Source organism: Typopeltis vanoorti, chromosome 24 (assembly GCF_054136105.1).
Source record: "Typopeltis vanoorti isolate ZY-2024b chromosome 24, IOZ_Tvanoo_1.0, whole genome shotgun sequence".
Lineage (NCBI taxonomy): Eukaryota > Metazoa > Arthropoda > Arachnida > Uropygi > Thelyphonidae > Typopeltis > Typopeltis vanoorti.
In genome coordinates, this window is record NC_143572.1 from 66023514 (window position 1) to 66046881 (window position 23368).

Here is a 23368-nt window from a genome sequence, read left to right on the forward strand (position 1 = left end):
CCTAAACACTTGGTGGCGTAAGTGTGTTAAGGATAGATTATATAGCATCTGTCGCTTCTGAAAAGTAAACAGTGCCATTTAACTATGTACAGATTTTGTGGTAGAAACAGTGAGGCTAGTTTGTTTACTTTTTTATGTATAATCAATGTTTTTTTTTATGCTAGCAGGCGTTTTGTTAAAAATAAATTAAATTTTCAAATGAAAACTCTTGCAGCAGACATCACGCTCAAGGATCACATTAACTAGGATTTTATTTTCCCGATTTGAGTTCGATTTATGTTTTATAATATACAAAGTGTAATATAAAATTTATATTCATTGAAGAAAGTCAAACTAAAAAACAGTTTTACCTATTTTCCTTTTTTATTTGAAGTACCTATTTATATTATACTTTTTCAGAACTTGGTTGACTATTATGCTAGAGGGGACATCAAAATCTTTGAGGCGTTGAGAGGGCATTATTATTATTCCTGATACCTCCAAGGAGTCCGAAGACTCAACGCGGGAGGACACCTACAACTGTCTCAACCACTACATCGAACCTCTACTATGAATCAACGCCATCTACCGTCCACCTCCACCACCACCACCACAACTAGTATTTTTTGTCTGTAAATCGCGTGTGTTCTGAAGGGCCGATTTGTCTGTATGCGGGATGAAAAACCCGAGTTTCCGGGAATAAAAACCCTGATATCCCCGTACGAGATCGGCTAACTCACGTTCGATTGAAATCGTCCAGATAAAGATTTCTCCCATGATCCAGGGCATGATCCAAAAAGGTTGGGAATCAGTGATGTAATGTATTCATATCCCTTTCTTTAATTAAAAAGTATACTTGTTTAAGTTAAGGGATATTACATCCCATATAGTTTCTTAGCCGAATAAGAAACTCAAAGAGTTTCATGCCGAATATAGTAATAGTAAAAACTATATATAAAGTTCGGCGATTCCAAGCGTAAGCAAATACCTGGATACTGCAGCACTGATCCCAAAGGGTAGTGCAAGCTGGGGCAACTCGTGGTAGAGGTGGAGCGAGCTCTGATCACTATTCTTGATATTTGCCCATAATGTGAACTTAGTTCCTAGGAACTGCATTTTTGTTCACATTATGAGAGAAGGTCACTACCCAGACCGGTTTCGACCTTTATTGAGGTCTCATTAGTGAGTAGCCAGACCTAGTTAATATCAAGTTTGTAGCGAACAGAACTTGTACCCCTACTACGAGTATTGCCGTGAGGTGCTCTAATAAATTATTAGAGCACCTCACATATCTAATAAAAAGTATACTTTTGCTGTGTATGATAACGCTGCAACTTAGCAAGGATTTTTATGTTTTCCCTTTAGCTAGGTAAAAGTTTTGACTTTTGTGTATTTAAAATTTTAAATGATTGAAAGAACTAGCCCACATGTATCCAACGAAATATCTCTTGTCATCTGGAAACAAGAGTTTTAGAGCCAGATTTATTGATATCACACGCCATACGATGTTAGGAATTATGGCCGAAGTAACTATGACTATGAGCCAAAGTTATGCCTACCAATTGCACGTATTCTCTAGTCGGTTTGTCGGCTTTTACAGGATAAGAAATCCTAGTTTAAGGCAGAAAATCCCTATCATCTCAACACATGAGATTGGCTGCGTCACTTTTAGTTGGAAAGCCTTCACATTATGAACTATTTACATATCTGTTCGCTTTTTATGTTGTCGTGATTATTAGAGAAATACTGACTAAATATTTTCGTTGTTATTTATTACCTCAAATTAATCAATGTGGTTTGAGAGTTATTAAGATGATCGAAAGGACTTCCTTGTAGAGGTATAGTTTCGATTTATTTTTTTGGGGAGACGGAAACAACACTATCCTACGAATACACAGCACAGGAATTTTTATCCGCATATTCGGGTATGATAAAATATAATTCCAACGTTCTTAATGATTTTACATATGAATATCATTACGTATCCTATTCCCTAACTATTTCCTATTTTTCGAGTCTGTCTGTATGAAAAATGTTTCAGATTCTATCCGTATAAATTCCAGATGGACTGTGTTTTTACTCAGTATTGCCTGCATGCTATACAATTAAATAACATCGAAATAAATTATTATGCATTTCTATTTCCTCTCTTAGTCGTCATTGTTATCCATATATCAGATGAAACTGTTTCTAGACAGGTAGAGTCATTCAGCTTTATTGAGTAAGTGTACTAATTATTCGCAAATAGAGCTGAAATCGCGGATGAATTATTACTATACAACTGCACATTTTTCGAAGAACCACGCTCCTTTTCTAGATAACTTTCAAACCGCCTATCTTTTTCTATTTAGTCATTATTCATAAGAAAGGAAATAATAAAAAAAAATAGAACAATAAAACGGTATATTCCTAGACCACTGGTCTGCATCACAACCAGACATTCCTTGCCTATCTCTCATTGAAGCTTAGCAGCACTTGAAGGAGAAGCATTTCCAGCCTCTATCTTCAAGCATATCAAAGCTAAGGATGTCAACAAGCGAAGGATGTGCAGATTTATTGCAGGCCACTTTCAGAAAAGTAATGCACCGGCTTTTTGTTTAAAACAAAAATTTACAGGCATGAATTGCACAACATAAAGAAACAAGTAGTCATTTCTTAAGAATAGCAAAATGAGTTCATGAGCACAATTCATTTCTAGAATCGTCTTCTAATTTACGGAAAATAGCAATTTAAATGAAGAATTTGCTCTTAAAAGTTATTCTAATATAAATTATCTCTTTAGTTAATTCCTTTAAATTAGTGAGTGTCATCAAATGTTTCAAATAAATAAAATAAATGTTGTTGAAATACTGTCAAAACAGTGTAATTTAAATGGGACGTTGGGATTTACAGGAGAAGCACTTTACAGATTTAACTTTGGTTTCGATTAAATAGTTTTTTTATGCCCCCCCTCCACACACACAGACTGATTTCAGAAATAATCGATCACACACGCAGGCAATTAGGGTTCTCCTCTTCCTGGAAAGAAGTCAAGTTTTTAATCCAGCATCTCTGAGACATACAAATAAATGTTACGAAAAAAAAACAAAAACAAAAAATATCGCCTCTTGTCTACCACGCAGTGGAAATGTACTAACTTCGGCGATGGTGAGAGATGGAGACTGACTATCGATTTCACGAAACAGTCTAAAACATTTGGGTCTACGTCCGCACTTTGTGGAATGAAAGGCCATTATAATATTAATTAATAATTTGAATAGTCAAGCTGGTATTATCGTTGAGAAAGCTAAGATCATGAAACATTGGTCTGTCACTTACAGTAATGTATGTACGTGTGTGTGAGAGAGAGAGAGAGAGAGAGGGTTGGTCATAATGTTTTTCGATTCCAGGAAGGGAATGTGATGGGAGAATAACTTTACACCCATCTATGAATTCTTCTTCTTCTTCTTCTTCTTTTTATTATTTTAGACCTCCAGGGAGTAAAGGATCATCGAGGGAAGCTTCTCTTAAACTCTTAAAATTGTTGATATTTACACTAGATGCACTCCTCACTTCAACAGACAAACTGTTTCACAAACTCACTGCTCTGTGAGAAAAAAAAATCTACCTTCATCCCTTTCTTAACCACACGCAAGCTTAACTTCCACGGAAATCCCCTTGTCCTCTACCAATCTTCTACTTAATGAAAAAATTATCGAGCGATATTCCATGACGCCCTCTAAAACATTTATATGTCTTTGTCGTCCGTCTTTCTCCTGTTTAGTAGTTCACATGCTGTTAATCTGCCTCATCGTTTACATTCCATAATTCCGATATCATCTTTGTAATTCTAATTCTTCTTTGTACTCTTTTCATAGCTTCTTCATTCCCTCTGCACTCAGGAGGCCAACTGTACACATAGTCCAGATGCATTATTATCAAGGCCTTGTAGAGAGGCAAAAATGATTTTTCTATAAAATGATCTTATCTGTAAAAGTTTTGAAATTTTCCCGTTACGAACATTTAAATCTCATTCTCTTCCTGGAGTATGCGAAGTGTGCGAAACCACTATGCTACTGAGACGTTAGTCATTTCGAAACAAAATAGAAACAATAATATAAACTTTAAAAGAGACAAGCGACGTCGGTGAAATTAAAAAGAAGAGTAGTTAACATGGTACATTTGAAGGTAACTGGTTTATGTTCGAATTTTAGAGGAGAACGAAAAATATGTAAATACAACTTAGGATGAATTTGCCCATGGAAGTATCTGTAGAGGAAGCACAGCAGAAACCGAGCACCATGATCTGCTCAAAAAAAAAAAAAAAAGTAACGGTATTGATATAAACTGTAAAATAAGCGATTTGGAAGATATGGAGTTTAAATCTTTGCTGTATGAACATTTTTTTTTTCTCATTATGATGTTCCAAAACGAATTTCTTAGAAAATCATCGATTTGGAGATGTTTACAGTTTTTTTTTCTTTCGCAGTATTTTATTTAGTGGTCCTAAAGTCGTCAAATTTCTTTAAAAAAAAAAAAAAAAAGCTTTATGAACCAAAATCCACGAATATGGAGACTCTTGTATTTGTGATGGTCTAATTCTAGGCTAAAAGTACTCATTGAGTAGAAACAACCTTTAACGAAACACAATTCTTGTTCGAAAATGCGGTTAAAAATGAGACATACTAGCCTGTGGGAATTCCAACCGTTTCTGCTGTTTTGATTACTGCTAATACTCATTTTTTTTTCGAACTAAATTGCTCACTGTTTTCCCTCCATAGTTTTGTCATTTCTAAAAGTGGATAGTTGCCCAGAACAACATTTTTGATGTGCAAAGTGTGCATTCTCCTTCATCCTCACTCCTCCTTCAAATCGAGGGAAGAAGACGTGCACAATAACACAAGCGACAAACATCAGTGAATTACATATTCTATTTGCAGTAAATTAAATCAATACGTTTCGCTGGTAATTTTATTACAAATTCTCACTGTTTTCTGTAGAACAGATGATTTTTTTAGTCTGCATTAGTACATGATAGAAAAAAAAACAGTCGCATATAATGACTTCTAGCATAATGTGAATATATATATTTAAGAGAATTAATGCATCTGACAATTTTTCTTTGCGGGAAAGACATTGTGTGGGTGAGTGAATAGATATAAAGGGAACAGTGAAAGTGTTTATAGTCTGATGGATTTTTTTTTTTTTTCTAATCGCCTCCTGTAAAATTTAAGATAACAACTTTTCTTTTGTAATTTGGTTAGCTGATTCTCTGGTTGCACTCAAAATACTTTTGAGTGCAGTGATGAATGATTTTCTTAATAAGATTTTCTTTTCTTAGCTTACTTTATTGTAAGAATACAGTATATAATACATATAACATACAAAATATGTGTTAATTGACTGTTTATGTTATGGTTATCTGCAGTGGCGCACCCAGGGAGTGGGCCAAGGGGTCCTTCCTCCTCCCCCCCCGAAAAAAAAAAAGAAAAAGGAAAAAAACACTAGAAAATTTTCCAAAAATCTTTTCCTAATTGAAATTATTATTTTTTATTTATATTGTGTCGTGTCTTCTATTTCTATACTACTACTTATGAATAGCGGGAATCACGGCCACTGTTGAACACGCGATTCGAACGAAGTATTGCTCCGTCAGAGGAGGCGCTACTTCATTTGCCGGTGCCGGGCCAAAGGAGATCATGGGTATCATGTATTGGCGATCACTGCAGATGCTCCGCCATAGCTCGTGTGCAATGCGTGTTGTGTATTCTCAAATCGTATACTTGACTCTCCCCCCCCCCCCCCCCCCAAGATTAAATCCTGAGTGCGCCAATGGTTATCTGTAGTACTTCCGGTCAACAGTAGGCTATTACTAGTTAAGTTTTTTGGGGAGTCAAAAGTTATACGCGGAGTTTCGAACAACGCGGGGAGTTAGGCGCCTCTACCCCTCCCCCCCCCCGCGTTGTTTAAGGATCAACGGTACTGACTTACTATAGTACTGTATATCTTCATTTTAAATAGAGTAAACCTAACAATTCTAGTGTTGGATAGTATGACCGCTGCTGTTCAAGAAGTCAGCGATTTGAAAAAAATAAATAAAAAATAATTCAGCGTGAATTTCCTGAAACCGAAAAGTTTATTATTTAGTTTAAAAAAAATTCAACAAGCAAAACATACACCTGTGCTAATATTTCCCGTAAATATAATGAAATTTAATTATGACTAATTGAAATAAAAGTAATTTTAATACTGATGGAATACTTTATAAATTTTTATAAAGCTAGCTACAATTATTATGGCTTATTACATTCAAGCTTTAATGAATGTCACGTGTGAATGCGGACAATTGTCGTATTTATATTTTTAACATGTGAATGACGTTGTATTTTGTAGAGTGCCACACAGTGGCTACTTATTTAGAATCTAATTATTTAGACAAATACTCGGTGCGTGGTTATTATTATCATTATTACATGACACCTCCAAGGAGTCCAAAGACTCATTGAGGGAGGGCACCTACTCTAGAACTCTCCGTCTCCACCAACTACAGCAAACCGCATCATCTACACCAGCACCATCTACTGTCCACCACCACGACTACTAGTACTTTAACAGCTCTCCACCTAAAAGGCTGCGGGTTCGAATACGCTAACCACTCGGCCTTCAAGGCCGACAATTATTGAACTTTTGATATTGGCAATTATTGATCAATGAGTAAAATTGCTACTTTTTTCTTTTTCTTTTTTTTTTTTTTTTGATAATACTTCCCTCCTTGTTAAAATCTGGAGATAAATTTCATGTTTTTTTTTTTTAATAAATAGACAAAAAACTAACTCATAAAACCTGGCTAAGGGACCTTTTTTCTAAGTATTTCTAGCCAGCTCTAGAGCAAATAAAATATAAATTCGAGCGAATTTAGTATAACAATATGACTTCAGTTATTTTCAACAGTTATTGATCAAGCTATCAACGCCGATCTTTTCCCCCCAAATAATTTACTTTTATATTTTAATGCAAAAGAATATCAAAATTAGAAAAAAAAAAAAAAAAAGATAACTCCTTTTATTCCCGTATAGGAAGTAGGCGAGGCCGTTTCAACCATATTCTAACTTTTGGAGACTGAGTGGACAGTTCAATATGCCAGACCCAACTTGCCATAGCGAAAGTGCCGGATATATTTTTGGTGTTCACCGAGGCGGATGTCCACAGTTCTTCCTCGGTGAACACAAAAATATATCCGGCACTTTCGCTATGGCAAGTCGGGTCTGGCAGACCATGCTTTGGATACTCCTGCACACAGGATCAATTGGAAAAAAACAAAAGTACTGCATAGAATAGAAGCTTCTACAAGTCAGAGAGGTTGTTCCTGGAATCAACAGAAGCTCTGAAACATACTCCAAACCTCAATAAGTATGGCTGTATAAATCTATCAAAGATTTGGGAAACAGTCATCCTAAGACCAAATTAATATGTTTTTTTTTTTTTTTTTTTAAACTTAGATGGCGCCTAATTAGGACTTTAGTCTTTGTGTTGCACGCTACAATTACTCATACTAGTCCCACTATTACATAAGATAATACCCGACTGCGGTTGTCTCGCTACTGTAAGAAATTTTGTTTGTATGCTCTGAAGATGCTGGATATAACACCAGCGAAATATTAGCGTTTAAGTTAATAAAGAGTTATTTTCTTATCAATCTGTGTTCGCATCCATATCGTTAAAATCCAGCCAACATTCTATAACAGGGTTTCAATGGCCTTTTCTTTTATCTTATGATTTATATTTGTTTATTAGTGATATGTGTACATTGTATCACCTCCACAAGAGAGGATTTAAAATCTGTATATTGCAGGGGGGGGAGGTAAGAAAAACATTTTTTTTTTGTGGTTTTTGATCTTTTTAATGGAGATGCATCATTGTAGTTTTTTTGGACATTTACTACTGCGCATGTCAAAGTATTATCAAGTGATCATCCAACCAGAGGAGAGAAAAACTTGTAGAAGTAGATAATTGCAAAACTTTGTGAAATACTGGACTTACAGTAACTTCAATTATTTTCGAAAAAAGTGTTTAAAGTTAAAGTCTATTAATTTAATTATACTAGTACTGGAGTAAATAAAATCATCCTCATAAGTGATACAAGACTCGCTAATTTCACTTTTTGCAATTAATGAAGACAGCAGTTAATAATAATAATAATAATAATAATAATAATAATAATAATAATAATAATAATAATAATAATAATAATAATAATAATAATAAAGGAAGCTCTGTCTGTTAATTAATAAAATAACATTTTATTAAATTTAATCCATCCAGAACGAAGTTATTGCCTCTGTAAATTTTGCGAATAGTGGCGAAACAGTTTATTCTACGGATTCCAAATATCGAATGTCAAGGAAATCTATCCTGCTAGAGTTCCAGTAATAACTACTTATCAACAGATAACGCGAATCCCACAGCTGCTAGTGCTCTCCGCTGGGTCGGATCAGTTATATAAATCAAGGAAACTGGACGCCTTGTCGTCAAAGCCTCTAGCTGCAAGAAGCACGAGCTGAGTCCGCAAAACTAATTAACAGCATCAGGATGTTAATGATACTTATGCTTTTGGCGTTTGTTGCCATAACAACGGCGAATCCGATAACAACAAACTCAGATCTCAAAGCAATGGTAAGTCTTTCATCTTTTTATCAATCTGAGCTTTTTTTTTTCTCTCTCTCTCTCTACCTTAAAAATATTAAAAACGTGCTAAAGAAAAAAAAAAGTTTCATTCATGGTTTAGAGTTTGACTCTTTATTTAAAGTCGTATTCACTTCTACTTATTTATTTAAAGTCGTATTAATCTTCTACTTGGAAGTATTGATCTTGAAAAAAACAAGATCAATACTTCCAAGTAGAAGATTAATAGATGAGATTTGTGGAGGCTGATGGTGGAGCAATCCTGATCGAAATTTGTATAATGCCACTTTAATACTCATCATATTAAAGTTTGCATTAAACCAATAATTATGTGTATTCAAAAGATGAATCCAGTTCTTAAAATAGTACACGACTCCCCACAATTTTACGTAGCAGAGTGGAGATATAATATGATTCTTTTCACTTTAATAAATATAAAGAATACTTTTTAATTGTACTTCGGCAGATACTAAGATCGTATTTATAGTCACATCTAGTCACATGGAAATACGATTATTATAATAATAATAATAATAATTATTATTATTATTATTATTTGAGACCTCCAAGGGGTCAAGGACTCATCGAAGGAGACTGTAAATTACCCAATCCTACTATCATACCTTCTCTTAAATTCTTTTACACCAGATGCACTCACTAACCCTAAGGGCAAATTATTCCACTTACTCACTGCTTTCTGGGAGAAAAACCTGGCTCTTATCCCTTTCTTGACTGTGAGCAAACTTAACTTCCATGGATGACCCCGTCTTCTCGCCATCACCTGCCATATAACAAAAAATTTTATCAGTTGATATCCTATAAAACCCATTCAAAAGTTCATAGACTTCTATCGTATCACCCCCTCTTTCTCATGTTAGCCAAAGTCTGTAATCTACATGCTCGTAATTTGTCCTTATAATCTAAATCACATAATCCGGATATAATCTTTGTAGCACTTCTTCTTTGCACTCTTTCCACAGCTTTTTTATCCCCTTGGAACCCGGGAGACCAAATCTGCGCACAATATTCAAGGGCTTATAAAGAGGCAAAATGACTTCCTTATCTTACATGTCAAGGTTCGCTTCAATAGCGAAGTTATTCTCTGAGTTGTATTTGCAACTTTTGCTATGTGATCTTTGACATTAAAATTCCTATCCACCAATACGCCAAGATCCCTTGCTTCAGTTTCTTGGAGCATAATCCCGCTAATATAATATGCTTCTGGAACTTTAATCACTCCCGAGTCCATAACTTCGCACTTACTAACATTACACTGACAGCCATTTTCGTTTCCCAACGAAATCTAAACCTATCTTCGCATCATCCGCAAACAATTGCACACCTGATGTTAGATCCTGCCTGATTGAACAACAATTCCTCCTGTATAGATTGAACAATAATGGCCCAAGGACTGAACCCTGAGGTACACCACTGATCACCTTAAATCTGGCAGATTCAAACCACTTTTTGATATCTGTCTATCAACCATCCCCTGATCCAAGTCAAGAGTTTATATTCCAATCCCATATTCTCCATTTTATGCAATAGCCATTTGTGTGGTGTCCCATCAAATGCCTCAGCAAAATCCAGCATTATCATGGTGTATCCATTCCCTTTATCCAAATCGGCCGTAACATTGTTATAGAATGTGAGCAAATTGCTAAAACATGACCTTCCTTTAGTAAAACAATGCTGTTCCGTGCAGAGTACAGCATGTTCGTCTACCGATTTCTGTATGCGAGTGCTTACCAACTTCTTCAAAATCTTCACTACCACTTCACACCAGAGATGGTAAGTATCTCTGGTGTGGTAGTGAAATTAGACACATCAATTTTTGCACCATCCTTGTACAATGGAACTATCATACATTCCTTCCATTCCTGTGGTATCATTCCTGAGCAGCGACTCAAGTTATAGAAACATGTGAAAGGCGTAGCCAATTCGGCTGAACATTTCTTTAGTAAACGGGCTAATATTCCATCTGTCCCTATAGACAAATTCTTATCTAGATTATGCAACAGCTCTTCAACCTAATTTTCATGAACCTCTAACTCTTTATCCAATGTAGCAGTAGCACTCTGCACCATGTTACATATACCTGGTCGATATATCTTATTAAAGTGAGCCCTCATTAACTGAACAATCTTATTAGATTCCGACACTAGAGTATCGTCTGCATTTAATAAAGCTATTCTTCCACATTCATTCTTTCCTTTGCTTGCGGCATAACGATAAAATTCTTTACGATTTCCTTTAGCTTGCATGTACAATTTCTTTTCATACTCCAATTTAGTTTTCGTCAGAATACTAGTTACTTTTCTGGTCTGAGCTTTATATATTTCATAACTCCTCTCACTCTTACTCTCATGGTATTCTTTCCGCATCATCAACTTCTTCTTGTGGATCTCTTGCTTAATAAGGTTGCACATCCATTTCACTCCCAAACTATTTATTCTTCAAGCACTAGGGATACATTCAGATATCGCCTCATTTAAGAACTTTTTCGAAGATTCTCATGCATTGTTGACATTTTTCCCATTCAGTTACTGATACCATGGGATCAAAGATAGTATTCTTCTAAGTCGATCATAATTTCCAGCTTTGTAGTTCAGCATGTACCCTGTTTTAATCGGAGCATCAACACATTTAGATACTTCCCAAGAAAGTACTGCATGATCACTGTCACAAATTGGTGTAAAATAGCCATATTTTGACAGAGATCAAACAGATCTTGAACAAACTGAGTATTTCACAATAGGTAAAGCGGTGCGACAAGGATGTCTTTTATCTCCGTACCTGTTTAACTTGTACAGCGAATACATTTTAAGAATGGCAGGGCTGGAGGAGTCTTCAGTTGGAATTAAAATTTGTGGAAGAAATATTAATAATTTGAGGTATGCAGATGATACCACCTTGCTAGCAGAATGCAAAGAAGATATGGAAGAACTTACTTATGAAAGTTAAAGACGAAAATGCTAACTTACCTCAAAAAGACAAAAGTTATGGCAGCATGTGAACTTAATGATTTTGAAGTAGGGGAGAAAATGGAATCAGTTAACAATTTCGTGCTCCTAGGATCCTGAATTGATCAAGATGGTTATTGTACTCAAGAAGTTAGAAGAAGATTATTACTCGGAAAGAAAGCAATGACAAATTTAAGCAAGATCGTTAAAGAAAAAAGATATTAGTCTCGCAACAAAATCAGAATCGTGAAAGCAATGCTATTCTATGTAGTACTGTATAGATGTGAAAGTTGGACCCTGAGAAAGAGTGAAAGAAGGAAGATAAATGCATTTGAATTAGGGTTTTGGAGACGCTTACTAAAAATAGGACTGCAAAGCAAACCAATAAATCAGTGATAGACAGAATAAAGCCAGGTTGCTCCCTCGAAGCTATGATCATCAAGCAAAAATTGTCATAATTCGGACATATTATGCGAGCAAATGACAATCTGGAGAAGATGATGATGCTTGCTAAAGTTGATGGAGGCAGGAGAAGAGGAAGACCAAGAATTAGATGGGTGGATGGAGATAAAGAAGAAACTGGAATGCGCTTGGAATTTCTGAAGGATATGGCCAGGGACAGATCTGAATGGAGAATGTATGTTCATGGATTCACCAGGAGTCGAAAACGACTCGATGGGAAATAATGGCCACTTAAACAGAATGGTAGAGGAAAAATTAGCAAAACAAGTTTGCTATGGCAAGTTTGCAGGATAAAGATCCAGAGGAAGTCCAAGTATAGGTTGATTGATACGATAAAAAGTGGCTTAGATGATAGAAATATAAGATCTGATAATGTCGGAGTCTTGACAGGGAATGGTATTGCTGGAATGCGCTTGGAAATTCTGAAGAACTTGGCCAGGGACAGATCTGAATGGAGAATGTATGTCCATAGAATCACCAGGAGTCGAAAACGACTCGATGGAACATAACAACAACAATGGCCACTTAAACAGAATGGGAGAGGAAATATTAGCAATGCAAGTTTTCTATGCCAAGTTGTCAGGATAAAGACCCAGAGGAAGACCAAGTATAGGTGGATGGATACGATAAAAAGTGCCTTAGATGATAGAAATATAAGATCTGATAATGTAGGAGTCTTGACAGGTAATAGCTTGATTTGGAGGAAAACTGTAGATAGGAAGTTAGTAATGATGTAAATTTTTCATGTAGTACTGTCATATCCTGTACACTCCTTGAGGGTATATATATGTCAGGAATTTGATGATGATGAATATAGCATTCTCCTTCATTGTTGTTTTCTAATAATTCCTTAAACAAACAGATTGTTTCCCGCACTCTATGCAGGATAACGTTGAAGTATTCAACGTTATCCTGCAATTAATTTCATTGGACCAATTAAGATTCGCTCTGATGCCCTATGCACTCTCAAAACTTTCTTACATCGAAACAAAATGTAATCACACTGTCATGGGCGTCCGCAGGGGGAGGGGGGAAAACAGGGCAACTCATAGGGAGCGAGTAAAAAATGCACAAATTATAATCGTAAAAGTGATTGAGATTTGTAACTATACGCCCTCGATCATAAGACGTTTTGTCTTCTTAAAATTTTATTATGAGTTGGCCTGTTTTGGCACACTCGGAGTAGCCATAGAACACGTGTCCTATTGCAGCAATAAAACACGTTTTCCTGTTTTTGGTTCATCTTTTCCTGATTTGTGAAAAAAATTTTCATTACTGTTGTGAACAGTGACTGGTTTCTTTGGGATTTATTGAACAAGTATTTTTTTAGAACAACTATGTTATACCAACTAGTTTTTTAAAAAATATCGTTTTCTTTTCTTTGGTCTTTTGTTGTTGTTCTTTTGGGTTTTCGTTATTTCAATTGGTCTATCATAAATGTTTATTCTCTACTCACTTATTACTTAATTTCATAAATTCCTTTATTTAGTCTTATCTTTATCTTGCTACTCTCTTCGCCCTAATCCTTGAGTTCTAACTTCGGTATTTCTTCCTTATGCCGAAGATCTCTAGAAATTTATTATTTATTTATGACTGCGCCACTAAAGTTCTCCTAATGGCAAACGAAGACATTTTTACCCCCAGTAGAATCTAATTAATCAGTTATATATCCTTTCTTGGCCAAGGCTTGCAGTTATGTCTTCAATTGCATTCTCCATCTTAACTCACTTCTTATCTTATAGGATCAATTTAAGTTTTTTGGATCAGTGCATTGCTAAAGATAAATCAGACGACACCCTTATATAATAATAAAGAAGCATATTTAATGATTAATTCAATAATTGGTCACAATAGATAAAATCAGGGGAGATCGCCCTCAAAAATTCCAGTTTCAATCATGCAATTAAGTGTAACACATAAGGTTTCCTCTCATATTCGCTCACTTAATTCTCAACAACAAAATTTATGTCACAAACAAAAAATAATTACATTTACATACAGATATTACGGGTGCATACAATTACCATATTCCAGTTTTCAATTATGCACCTTATATAACTCTCAAGGTAATCTCTCATAACCACTTAATTAAATATTAATAATTGCATCGGCAGAATTCTTATCTTCGAGTTTAATCAATTTTACGACATTAACAACAGGTAAACATACTAACATAGAATTATCATGAATACATACAGTTATCAATCTAATCACTTAGCGCAAATTACCTTTCGGGAAATTAACTACACTCGGTTTCTCATCTGTTTATAGTCACACACCTCCACCAGCATTATTCACACGTAAGTTATTATTGCCTTATCTAAATATCTTATCAGTTCATTAGGGGATTCTCTTACATCACAAAAATTATATGAATAGACAGACTCATATGGGTTTCTTCCTGCCTTGTGTATACCTTCCTTCTCTGCTCCGTGTTTTGGAATTCTATCTTCGGAGTCAGAGCACCAATGAGTCGTCGCATTACCTAGAAGGATACGAGGGGAGATTTTCCGTCGTCTTTAATGGCCCGGTGAAGAAAAACGACGGTCGGGGCATGCGCGGACTCGACAGAGTGGCAGAGCTTGAGGACCGACTCGACTAGATTTCACCTAATTTGATCGCCTCCGAATATCCTCGACAGTGAACTGGAGCGGCTCTCGGTGGACGGACTTCCGTCTTCCTCCATGTGACTAACGACCCCTCTCGATCTCGAACTGACCTGATAAGATTGCCCAAGATTAAAAAAAAGTCCTCGTCTCTTAAGATCCATGCCCTTATATCCACGTGTACCCCTAAACCTTGTGTTAAGTTTTTGGAACCCCTTATGTTCCTGCGCAAATCTTGCATATGGATGCGAGAACCCCAGACAATATTTCGTGACTCATGATTCTCGAACTTTCGCCGACTTCCTTATTTTCCCTCTTCACGTCTTTAATCCGATTTTGTGGCCTTCGGAACTTCCTTTTGATTCACGCTGCCCCTTTCTGTACTGACCTTGAAGGTCACCTGAGATTGAACTTGTAAACAACTGTCAAATAATCTACCGATCTCAAGGCATTGCCTTTGGCTTCAACAATTCTACATTTTTTTTCTTAAACAATGAGCGAATTAATTCTCTTTGGGCTTATCATACTCTTTATACAATAATCTAACATATTACAGTTATTTCCTCCATGCGTTTTTACTGGTTATTTCTTCTGTTTAATGTGCACCTGACGAAGGCTGATACAAGCTGAAACTAGTGGTGTCGTACTAATAAACTTTGCTTTCGTTTCTCTCGATTCTAGTCATTCAATCTTTTTATAAAAATGTACAACAACCGAGTAAATCAATCTTCATGCATACATACATATATGTGTGTATATATATATATATATATATATATAGGGAATTACACTTTCAGAGTAGATTACACTTTGAATGTATGTAGTATCCTGAATATATTTTGTGTGTGGAATTCCCTAAAATACTGTACCGTTATCTAACCCACTTTCTTCAAGCCATATCATGCGTTTAGAATGATAGTCTCACCGTGTGCGAATAAATTCACCTGCTACCTAAATAAGACTCCAAAACATCCATATCTACAAATGGGATTCGGTCCTTCAGTCTATTGGGGGAACGATATTCGGGCTACGATTCTTTAAGAACTTTATATATGTCTCGAATATAACATTTATCATACAGCAGACTATGTAAATGAATATAGATTTATCTGTTTCCAGATAGTTATAATTGTGAATGGTAGAAGATTACACTATCACCCTGCTTGATGGAGATCTGAGATCCTACCCACAATAGGTTTAAAACCTTTCGTGGGTGGAATTCATATAAAAAAGTGATATGAATTGATATAATATAAAATGTTAGCTGGCATCTCATGAATTATTTAGATGAAAACCTTGTGTATTTTTTAAACAGATCATTGTTCTGTCTATTTGTATATCTATCGATGGTTACTTTAATCGATTATTATTTCTTCTTTTGTTTTGTCATGCAGCTGTATCTTCAAAGGCACGGCTACTTGGATGAATCAATTTCAATTTCCTCTTCATTAATATCAGAAAAAAATGTGGTGAATGCCATCAAAGATTTTCAACGATTCGTTGGAATTAACGCAACAGGTAAGCTGAGAAATTCAACATTTACTTTGTTTGTTTGTTTTATTTACTTATAACAATATTTTGAGTAATGTTGTTACATACATAGAGTCTGAAACAAAACTATTGTATTCTTGCATTAAATCTGAAACAAAATTTTTCGTTTTATTATATTATTCGTTTAACGTTTCCTTGGCACAAATTATTCTGCTATTTCAAGCTAGACTACAGCGCTGGTCATTTGCATCTCCAAAATTGGCATAAATATGAAAAATAACTAAATGAAATAAAATAATATTTAATTATTATTATTTATATATTAATTTTAATTTTTTAATTATTATTATTTATATATTAATTTTAATTTTTTAATTATTATTATTTATATATTAATTTTATTTTAATTATTATCATTTATATATTAATTATTTATATATTTCGTTTTTTAACGAGAAGCAAAAATATTTTGCTCTAAATAAACTGCATAACAATATATAATAAGCAACAGGGTCGCCCCGTGCGAGCGTGCAGGTTGTTTCCCGCACAAAAGGGCCTGATCAGGAGGGCGCCATTTCTAGAAGATAAATTACAGTAAATTTTATACAATGCTCTTATTCATGAAGTAGAACTTTACTACATAATTTGCATGACTTAAAATAAACACTAAGGCGATAAAAAATGACCAGTAAACTCAACAACCGGTTAGCAGTTTTGCTTTGACGTACCACCTCATGAGTGGTACGTCAAAGCAGGCTTGAATGGTGTTGTGATTTTTTGGTGATAATTGAATTTTTTTTTTTTTTAGATGCTCTATTTTTATGTACATATACGTATATCTAGTATTTATATACTAAATGAATAAAAGTTTCATTTAATTTGAAAATTCTATTTTATGGGGGCGCTGAAATATAACTTTGAACAAAGGCTTGAGGCTTGCATTAAGGGGAAAGTTTCATTTGCTTTAACTTGGGGAAAAGAAACTTAATTCGGGGGGGGGAGGAAAAGCTGTTGATGTTAGAGACATTGCCATCATAATTAATTTAATTCCAATAAATTCGCTAATTTAAACTCAATATGGTGTAAGTTTAAATTAATTGCTTTTAACTGAATTTTATTTCTTCAAATAGTTATTTTAAAATTCATTTCTAAAATAAAATAAACATAAACTTGCCAAGAAATTATATTCCTGTTTAAACAAACAAAGTTTGCACCTCAAAGTTTTCATTTCTAAATTTAAAATCCATTTAAAGAATTAAAAATATTCGAGAAACTGTATACATATACTTTATACATATGCAGTATAGATGCGTAGTGGAGCTTTCACAAACAGAAGTAGGATTAATATTTTGAACAACAATTATTCACGTGATGTGAGCGGCAAAGGACGATGGTAACTTCAGTGTACCATAAGTATCTCTCTCTCCGTATACAGGAACCATTTGGCGATAAATATCACATAGTGTTAAATAGTGGTCTTACAAAAATCAGAACATTTCATTGTTCCACTAACATGGACGGAAACAGTAAATGCGTGTATTTGGAGTGTAGCAACAGACAATGCGTAGTACAGCATCATTTCCGACTGTAGATGACTTTGTAGGCATTGCCCACAAAGTAATTCTGGTGAGATTTTTACAGAGTAGTTTACCATTGCTTCCCCCACCCCCAATTTCACCTGTCCCGGGATCGGCTTATGGCTGGGACGTATTCATGACTGTAATCCATATGTGTTCATGGGATCGGTTTGCCTGTTCTGGGGTACGAAAAAACCCGAATTTCCGACTGAAAAAGACCCCTACCTCCGTATGAGACCAGCTAATTCACCTTTCGTCGAAAGAGAAAAGATAAAGGTTCCTCACATCACTGACGGGAATCGAACTGGTCTTTCGACCACAGGGCTTCGTCTATACTGACTGAGCTACGGAGGGTCTATACAATAGTACGAACTTAGCGAAATATTACGAAAGAGACAATAACGTTTCATCCTTATTTATGCATTTATTCTGAAATGTTCATAATGCTATATCCAATACAAAAAATTGACAGACACTTTTCTTTTACCTTTACAATATTGTGTTATATTAGTTTTCTGCATAGAATGATCTGAATTAAACGTTTTTTTTTTTTTTTTTTTTTGTTTTTAAAAATCGCACTTCAGGATGCTCATCGAATAAAATTAACTACAAAAAAGTCGACGAAGAGCCCTATTTTGCCTACTGAGCTATAATGAAATACTGCAGACAAACTAAGTTGAGTTGGACTTAGTTCTTATTGTTCACACACAGACAAGTCTCATAATTTCCTCCAGTAACTCGGGTATTTTCGTTCTCAGCAAACAAACGCCAGTAACAGACATTACATTGAGTCCTATGGTATTTGCTGTTTGTACTGCAATTCCAAAAAAGCAACTTTAGTGGGGTCGACCTTACTTCTTGCTTTCTTACATAATAAAGCAAGTAATACAAAATTTGATAAAATTTTGGAAAATGTTTTGTTGAAAAAGCAAGAGAAATGGTTTCATAATTACTTTTGAAAAAGTATAATCAATAAATACCGTATAGTTCAGCGGAAATGACATTTTTCATCCATAGACCTAAGCCACCCAAAGAGAGACCGATAAAGTGCGATTCTAGTCGCTGACTACAGGAACTTTTTCTGAACCTTTCGTCGACCGGTTCCCGAGTTTGTCGATATCAGTATTAGCAAGTGAGTTTTTCCTTCCGGAAATTCGATGTTTTATCTTGTAAACTCAAGAAAATCGATCGTGGAATTCATATTATTTCAGAAAATAATATATACTGTTGGGACACCAGATGCCACCAGTTCTCTGCCATATTCTTCTATTAGGTGCAAATTAATATCACTGATAATTACGGGCCAGCTATTCTGTGACTGACTAGAGATAGAGACTGGCTGCCCACTAGTCTTCAAAATTTAGGTCCGAATGTCTTCGCTTCGGGAGTAGTGAGGCCATTCAGTCCTAAGTTTAAAAGGTGTTAGAGGATTTTTATTTTATGATCCGTATTGTGTAATAGCATATACAGGGTGGTTCAAAATTCCATGTATAAACTTTGAGGGGTGGTAGAGAACATCAAAATCAACCATTTCTACATAGGAAAGCATGGCGTTGTTCGCCAGCGCTCCAGGTGAGCAATTGGAACTTCATCATTCAAGCTTTCAACGTAGTACGAAGAACATGCGTCCTTTTATGAACGCTGAGATGGAGACATGCACCTCGTTTACGGATTAGCTGACGGTAATGGACGAGCCGCTGTACAAATATATCGCGAAAGGTACCCAAACAGACGTGTACCGCATCACCAAATGTTTGTGCATTTGCATCAGAATTTGTGTGACTATGGATCATTCAGAGATCGCAGGCATGATAGTGGGAAGCCACGATCGATGCGAAATCCCGCCATGGAAGAGGATGTGTTGCATGCGATGGACAATAATCCAGAGACAAGCACACTGCCATTGCCTCTGCTATAGGAGTATCTCGATCCAGTGTATTGCTCGTTTTGCACTTTGAGTCCTTACATCCATTTCATCCGGAACTGGTCCAGTTACTGATGGCCGAAGATTATCCTCGACGTGTGGAATTCGCACAGTGATTTCTGCAGAAAAGTTCTGTAGACCAGGATTTTCCAACTTGTGTGTTTTTTACGGATGAAGCTTCATTTACCAGCGAAGGGGGGGTCTTCAATCACTACAATGCTCATGTGTGAGCCCATGAGAACCCACACGCTGTGCGATCACATGCTGCACAACAACGCTTTGCCATTAATATATGGGCAGGTATCGTCGCTGACTGTTTAGCCGACCCATACCTGTTACCACCCCGAATGGACTCTCAGAAGTATCGGACCTTTCTGAAAGAAGTTCTGCCGGATTTACTGAACAATGTTCCAATGATTGTGCGTCGGTAGATGTGGTTCCAAAACGACAGGGCTCCGTTCCATTTTAGCATTTCTGTGCATCAGTACTTGGATAGGTCCTTTGGGGCTGAATGGATTGGGTGTGGTGAACCCGTCACATGGCCCCCACACTCACCTGATTTATTGAAACCCGTCACATGGCCCCACACTCACCTGATTTATCACCCGATATCAATGTTTGAGCATTGATTTCTTTCTGTGGGGACCCTTAAAGCCACAAAACGCCCGTTGCCTCTGACATGTACCTGGTGGCAAGTATCGCCATCGCCGCTGCTAATATCCGGGAAACGCCAGGTATTTTCGAAAATGTACAGCAATCAATGCGTCGTTGGTGTCAGGCATGCATCACTGATAATGGTCGTAATTTTGAGCATCTGATGTGAAACTATATTACGTATCCAACTACTATTGGACTGTTCAGTTACGCTTAATAAACTTTTTTTACACTACTTACTGGCTTGTGTTATTTCTGTATCTCTGTGTCCCTGTTAATACCTTCCAGTGGTGTTTCCGGTCATGCTTGTCTATGTGAATATGGTTGATTTTGATGTTCTCTACATTCCCTCAAAGTTTGTACGTGTAATTTTGAACCATCCTGTATATTCCCGATATTAATTGTCAGAGTTAGCATCCCATAAAATGATCCGAATTATGTCAGCATTTGCTATGGATAGGATTAAGTGACAAAAATGTATTTCATTATCAGAAAAGATTATAGATTGTTATCTAGTATTTGTAGGCATTTCCTATTTAGATGATTTTGATATATATATTCATCATATTTCAGGAGAACTAGACAATGAAACAATGACCATGATGAATACGCCCCGATGTGATGCAAAAGATAAGGTTGGTCATGGCGAGTCTGCAAGAAAAGAAAGATATATTCTGCAAGGTAAGTTCTAATGTTTGTATGCTGCCCGTCGGTTTTTTCCCCCTCTCATTATTATAACCATTCCTGATGAAAACTTTCATGTTTGATAATACGTATGCAATGCCAACAATTGTCAATTTCATTCACAGGAAGTAGATGGCGCAGTAGAGTCCTCACTTATCGTATTAGCAAGTACCCTACCGAGTTAAAAGATCGAGCAAGTGTACAGAAAGAAATTTCTAGAGCCTTTAGAGTAAGTAGAAAGAGAATAATTAATCTTATTCAAAGTCCTTTAATATATTTGACCATTTACCGCATTGTTGTATCGACAAAAAAAGAAAATCGGCTAACGTCTTTTTATTCCCGTATATGGTGTGGGCCAGACGTTTTATCCCTATCTAACTTTTGGAGACTGAGTGGACAGTTCGAACTGCACTGGTAGCCAATCAGAGATGGCCAGCCTAAGACTATCACTAATTCTGCAGTCGGCAATGAAGAGAGACAGCTCAAAAACGTGCTGCCATCTCGTGGTCCCTAACCTTAATACAATATTTTTAATGTCTGAAATAATGTGGGTTTAACAGTCGATTTTCTTGAGTTTACGGTACGAAAATTCCAAATTCCCCGGAGAAAAAATCCCGCTTGCCCGTGACAGAGATCGACGAACTCGGGAACGGATCGAAGAAAAGCTTACACAGCACTAAACTTCGGTTTAATGCTGAGGAGTGCAAACACCACTTCCACTGAGCTACATGTTCGATATTACATGTATTTCTTTGCACTCCTTTTAAACACTAATGCATCAGAATTTTTTTCCCCCTTAGTTTTGGGAAGGTGCTGAAAGCATAATCTCTCTGCTGTGATGTACGCAATGCTGGCAGTGTGGTTTTCAAGATACTTGTTTATGCAAGGGTCAGCCTTCAGTGCCAGAACTGGTTGAGCAGTAATCTTCGCCCAGGTTATTTCAATGAAGAAATAGTCATTATTTCAAGGAAGAGATACCTTTCTTACTGCGTATAAAATGAAGGATATATAAATTTTCCATTCATTCTAAACACAACTCAATTAATCATAATAACACAATCAGCAAAGCACAGCACCTGAACTTTGAGAAAATAAGTGTATACAGGGATGACTCGATTTATACCGTGGTTAGGTTCCTTAGATTTCCGGCGTGAAACGAAGCTTCATAAATAATAATCGGAACATATGTAAATACAACAGATTACATTCCAAGATCTTTAGTAGTTAGTCAACATAAAATACATGAAAAATTATTTATCTTATGAAATCTTAGTAAATCTTATATATTATATCAATCCAATATCTTATTTAAAATTGTATAATGTTAAAGATAATATTTAAGAGAAAGAAAGAAAATTTACTGCTTTAAAAAGGACAGAATACATGTCTATTTTGCTTTCTTCTTTTCTGATAATAAGTTATAGTATGGCTGTAGAACTGTGTCAATTCCCATCTTAATGATTGAGCTTTGTTCCTAGTTGGAGTCGTTGCTACAGAAGATCACATATCCCTTATCAATAAGAGCAATAGCCTCTTTGCATTGAATACACTGTTAGTGTCCTAACCGGCATTGCAGAGACAGCTTCACTTTCCTTTGCATCTTCTTGGGACAGTTGTTAAGTTAGTTCTTCTAATCTTCCGTTGAAAGCTCTTCTCCATGACTCTGAAAGATCTCATTAATGTTACCAACTTCTACATCGTCATCTAATCCTATTTTCTTTGCTATTTCTGTCACGTTCTCTGTTGACGCAAAGATAATGTAGTGCTCTTGCAAATCCGAAATGCAATCAGGCCAAAGCTTATGCCGACATGATTTTGACACTTCATACATGATCTTAACATTTCACTCCATTCTGCAGAAGTATTGGAGATTCCTTTAATGATGTTACGAGACTTCCAGTAGTCTCTCAACGTCACATTATCGAACACTTAAACAGCCTCTGCGATTCCGTCAAGTGTTGTCTGTATATGATAAGTCTTGTAGATGGATATTGCTTCTTGAAACATGGGTTGTAAAAGTGAGGTTTTGTTTGGTTGAAGGTAGACAAACTTGACCCCTAGGCCATTTATATTCAAATCACTCAAGTCTGGAGGGTGACCAGGGACATTGTTCAGAAGCAGCAAAACCTTGTGTCGAATTCTATTTTTCGTACAGAACTCCTTTACCGCTGGGCAAAAATACGATGTCACGCCATAACGATTCGAAGAAGCCCGAGAGCTTAAGTGAAGCTTGGGATCCGATGGACTACAACAAAACTGCTATTACATCTTGTAGAAGCTCACTGAACGCTTGTTGCAGTAGATGGATGGAGGAATTGTAATCACCGGAATAAGGTTAGTAATAAACCTGCTAAGCAGATAGTACAT

The 23368-nt window shown here is 36.0% G+C and overlaps 1 protein-coding gene across 1 annotated transcript in view; it reads left to right on the plus strand.

The window, feature by feature from the left end:
- Window positions 1–8412: 8412 nt before the first annotated feature.
- The window catches only part of LOC150093358 (stromelysin-3-like), a 66361-nt gene continuing 51405 nt past the window's right edge, over window positions 8413–23368 (plus strand). The window contains exons 1-4 of the mRNA XM_090413930.1: window positions 8413–8631; window positions 16066–16189; window positions 20891–20998; window positions 21127–21230. Of these exons, the coding sequence (XP_090270056.1) occupies window positions 8548–8631; window positions 16066–16189; window positions 20891–20998; window positions 21127–21230 (420 nt within the window). The 5' untranslated portion in view covers window positions 8413–8547. The remainder of the gene's footprint in view (window positions 8632–16065; window positions 16190–20890; window positions 20999–21126; window positions 21231–23368) is intronic.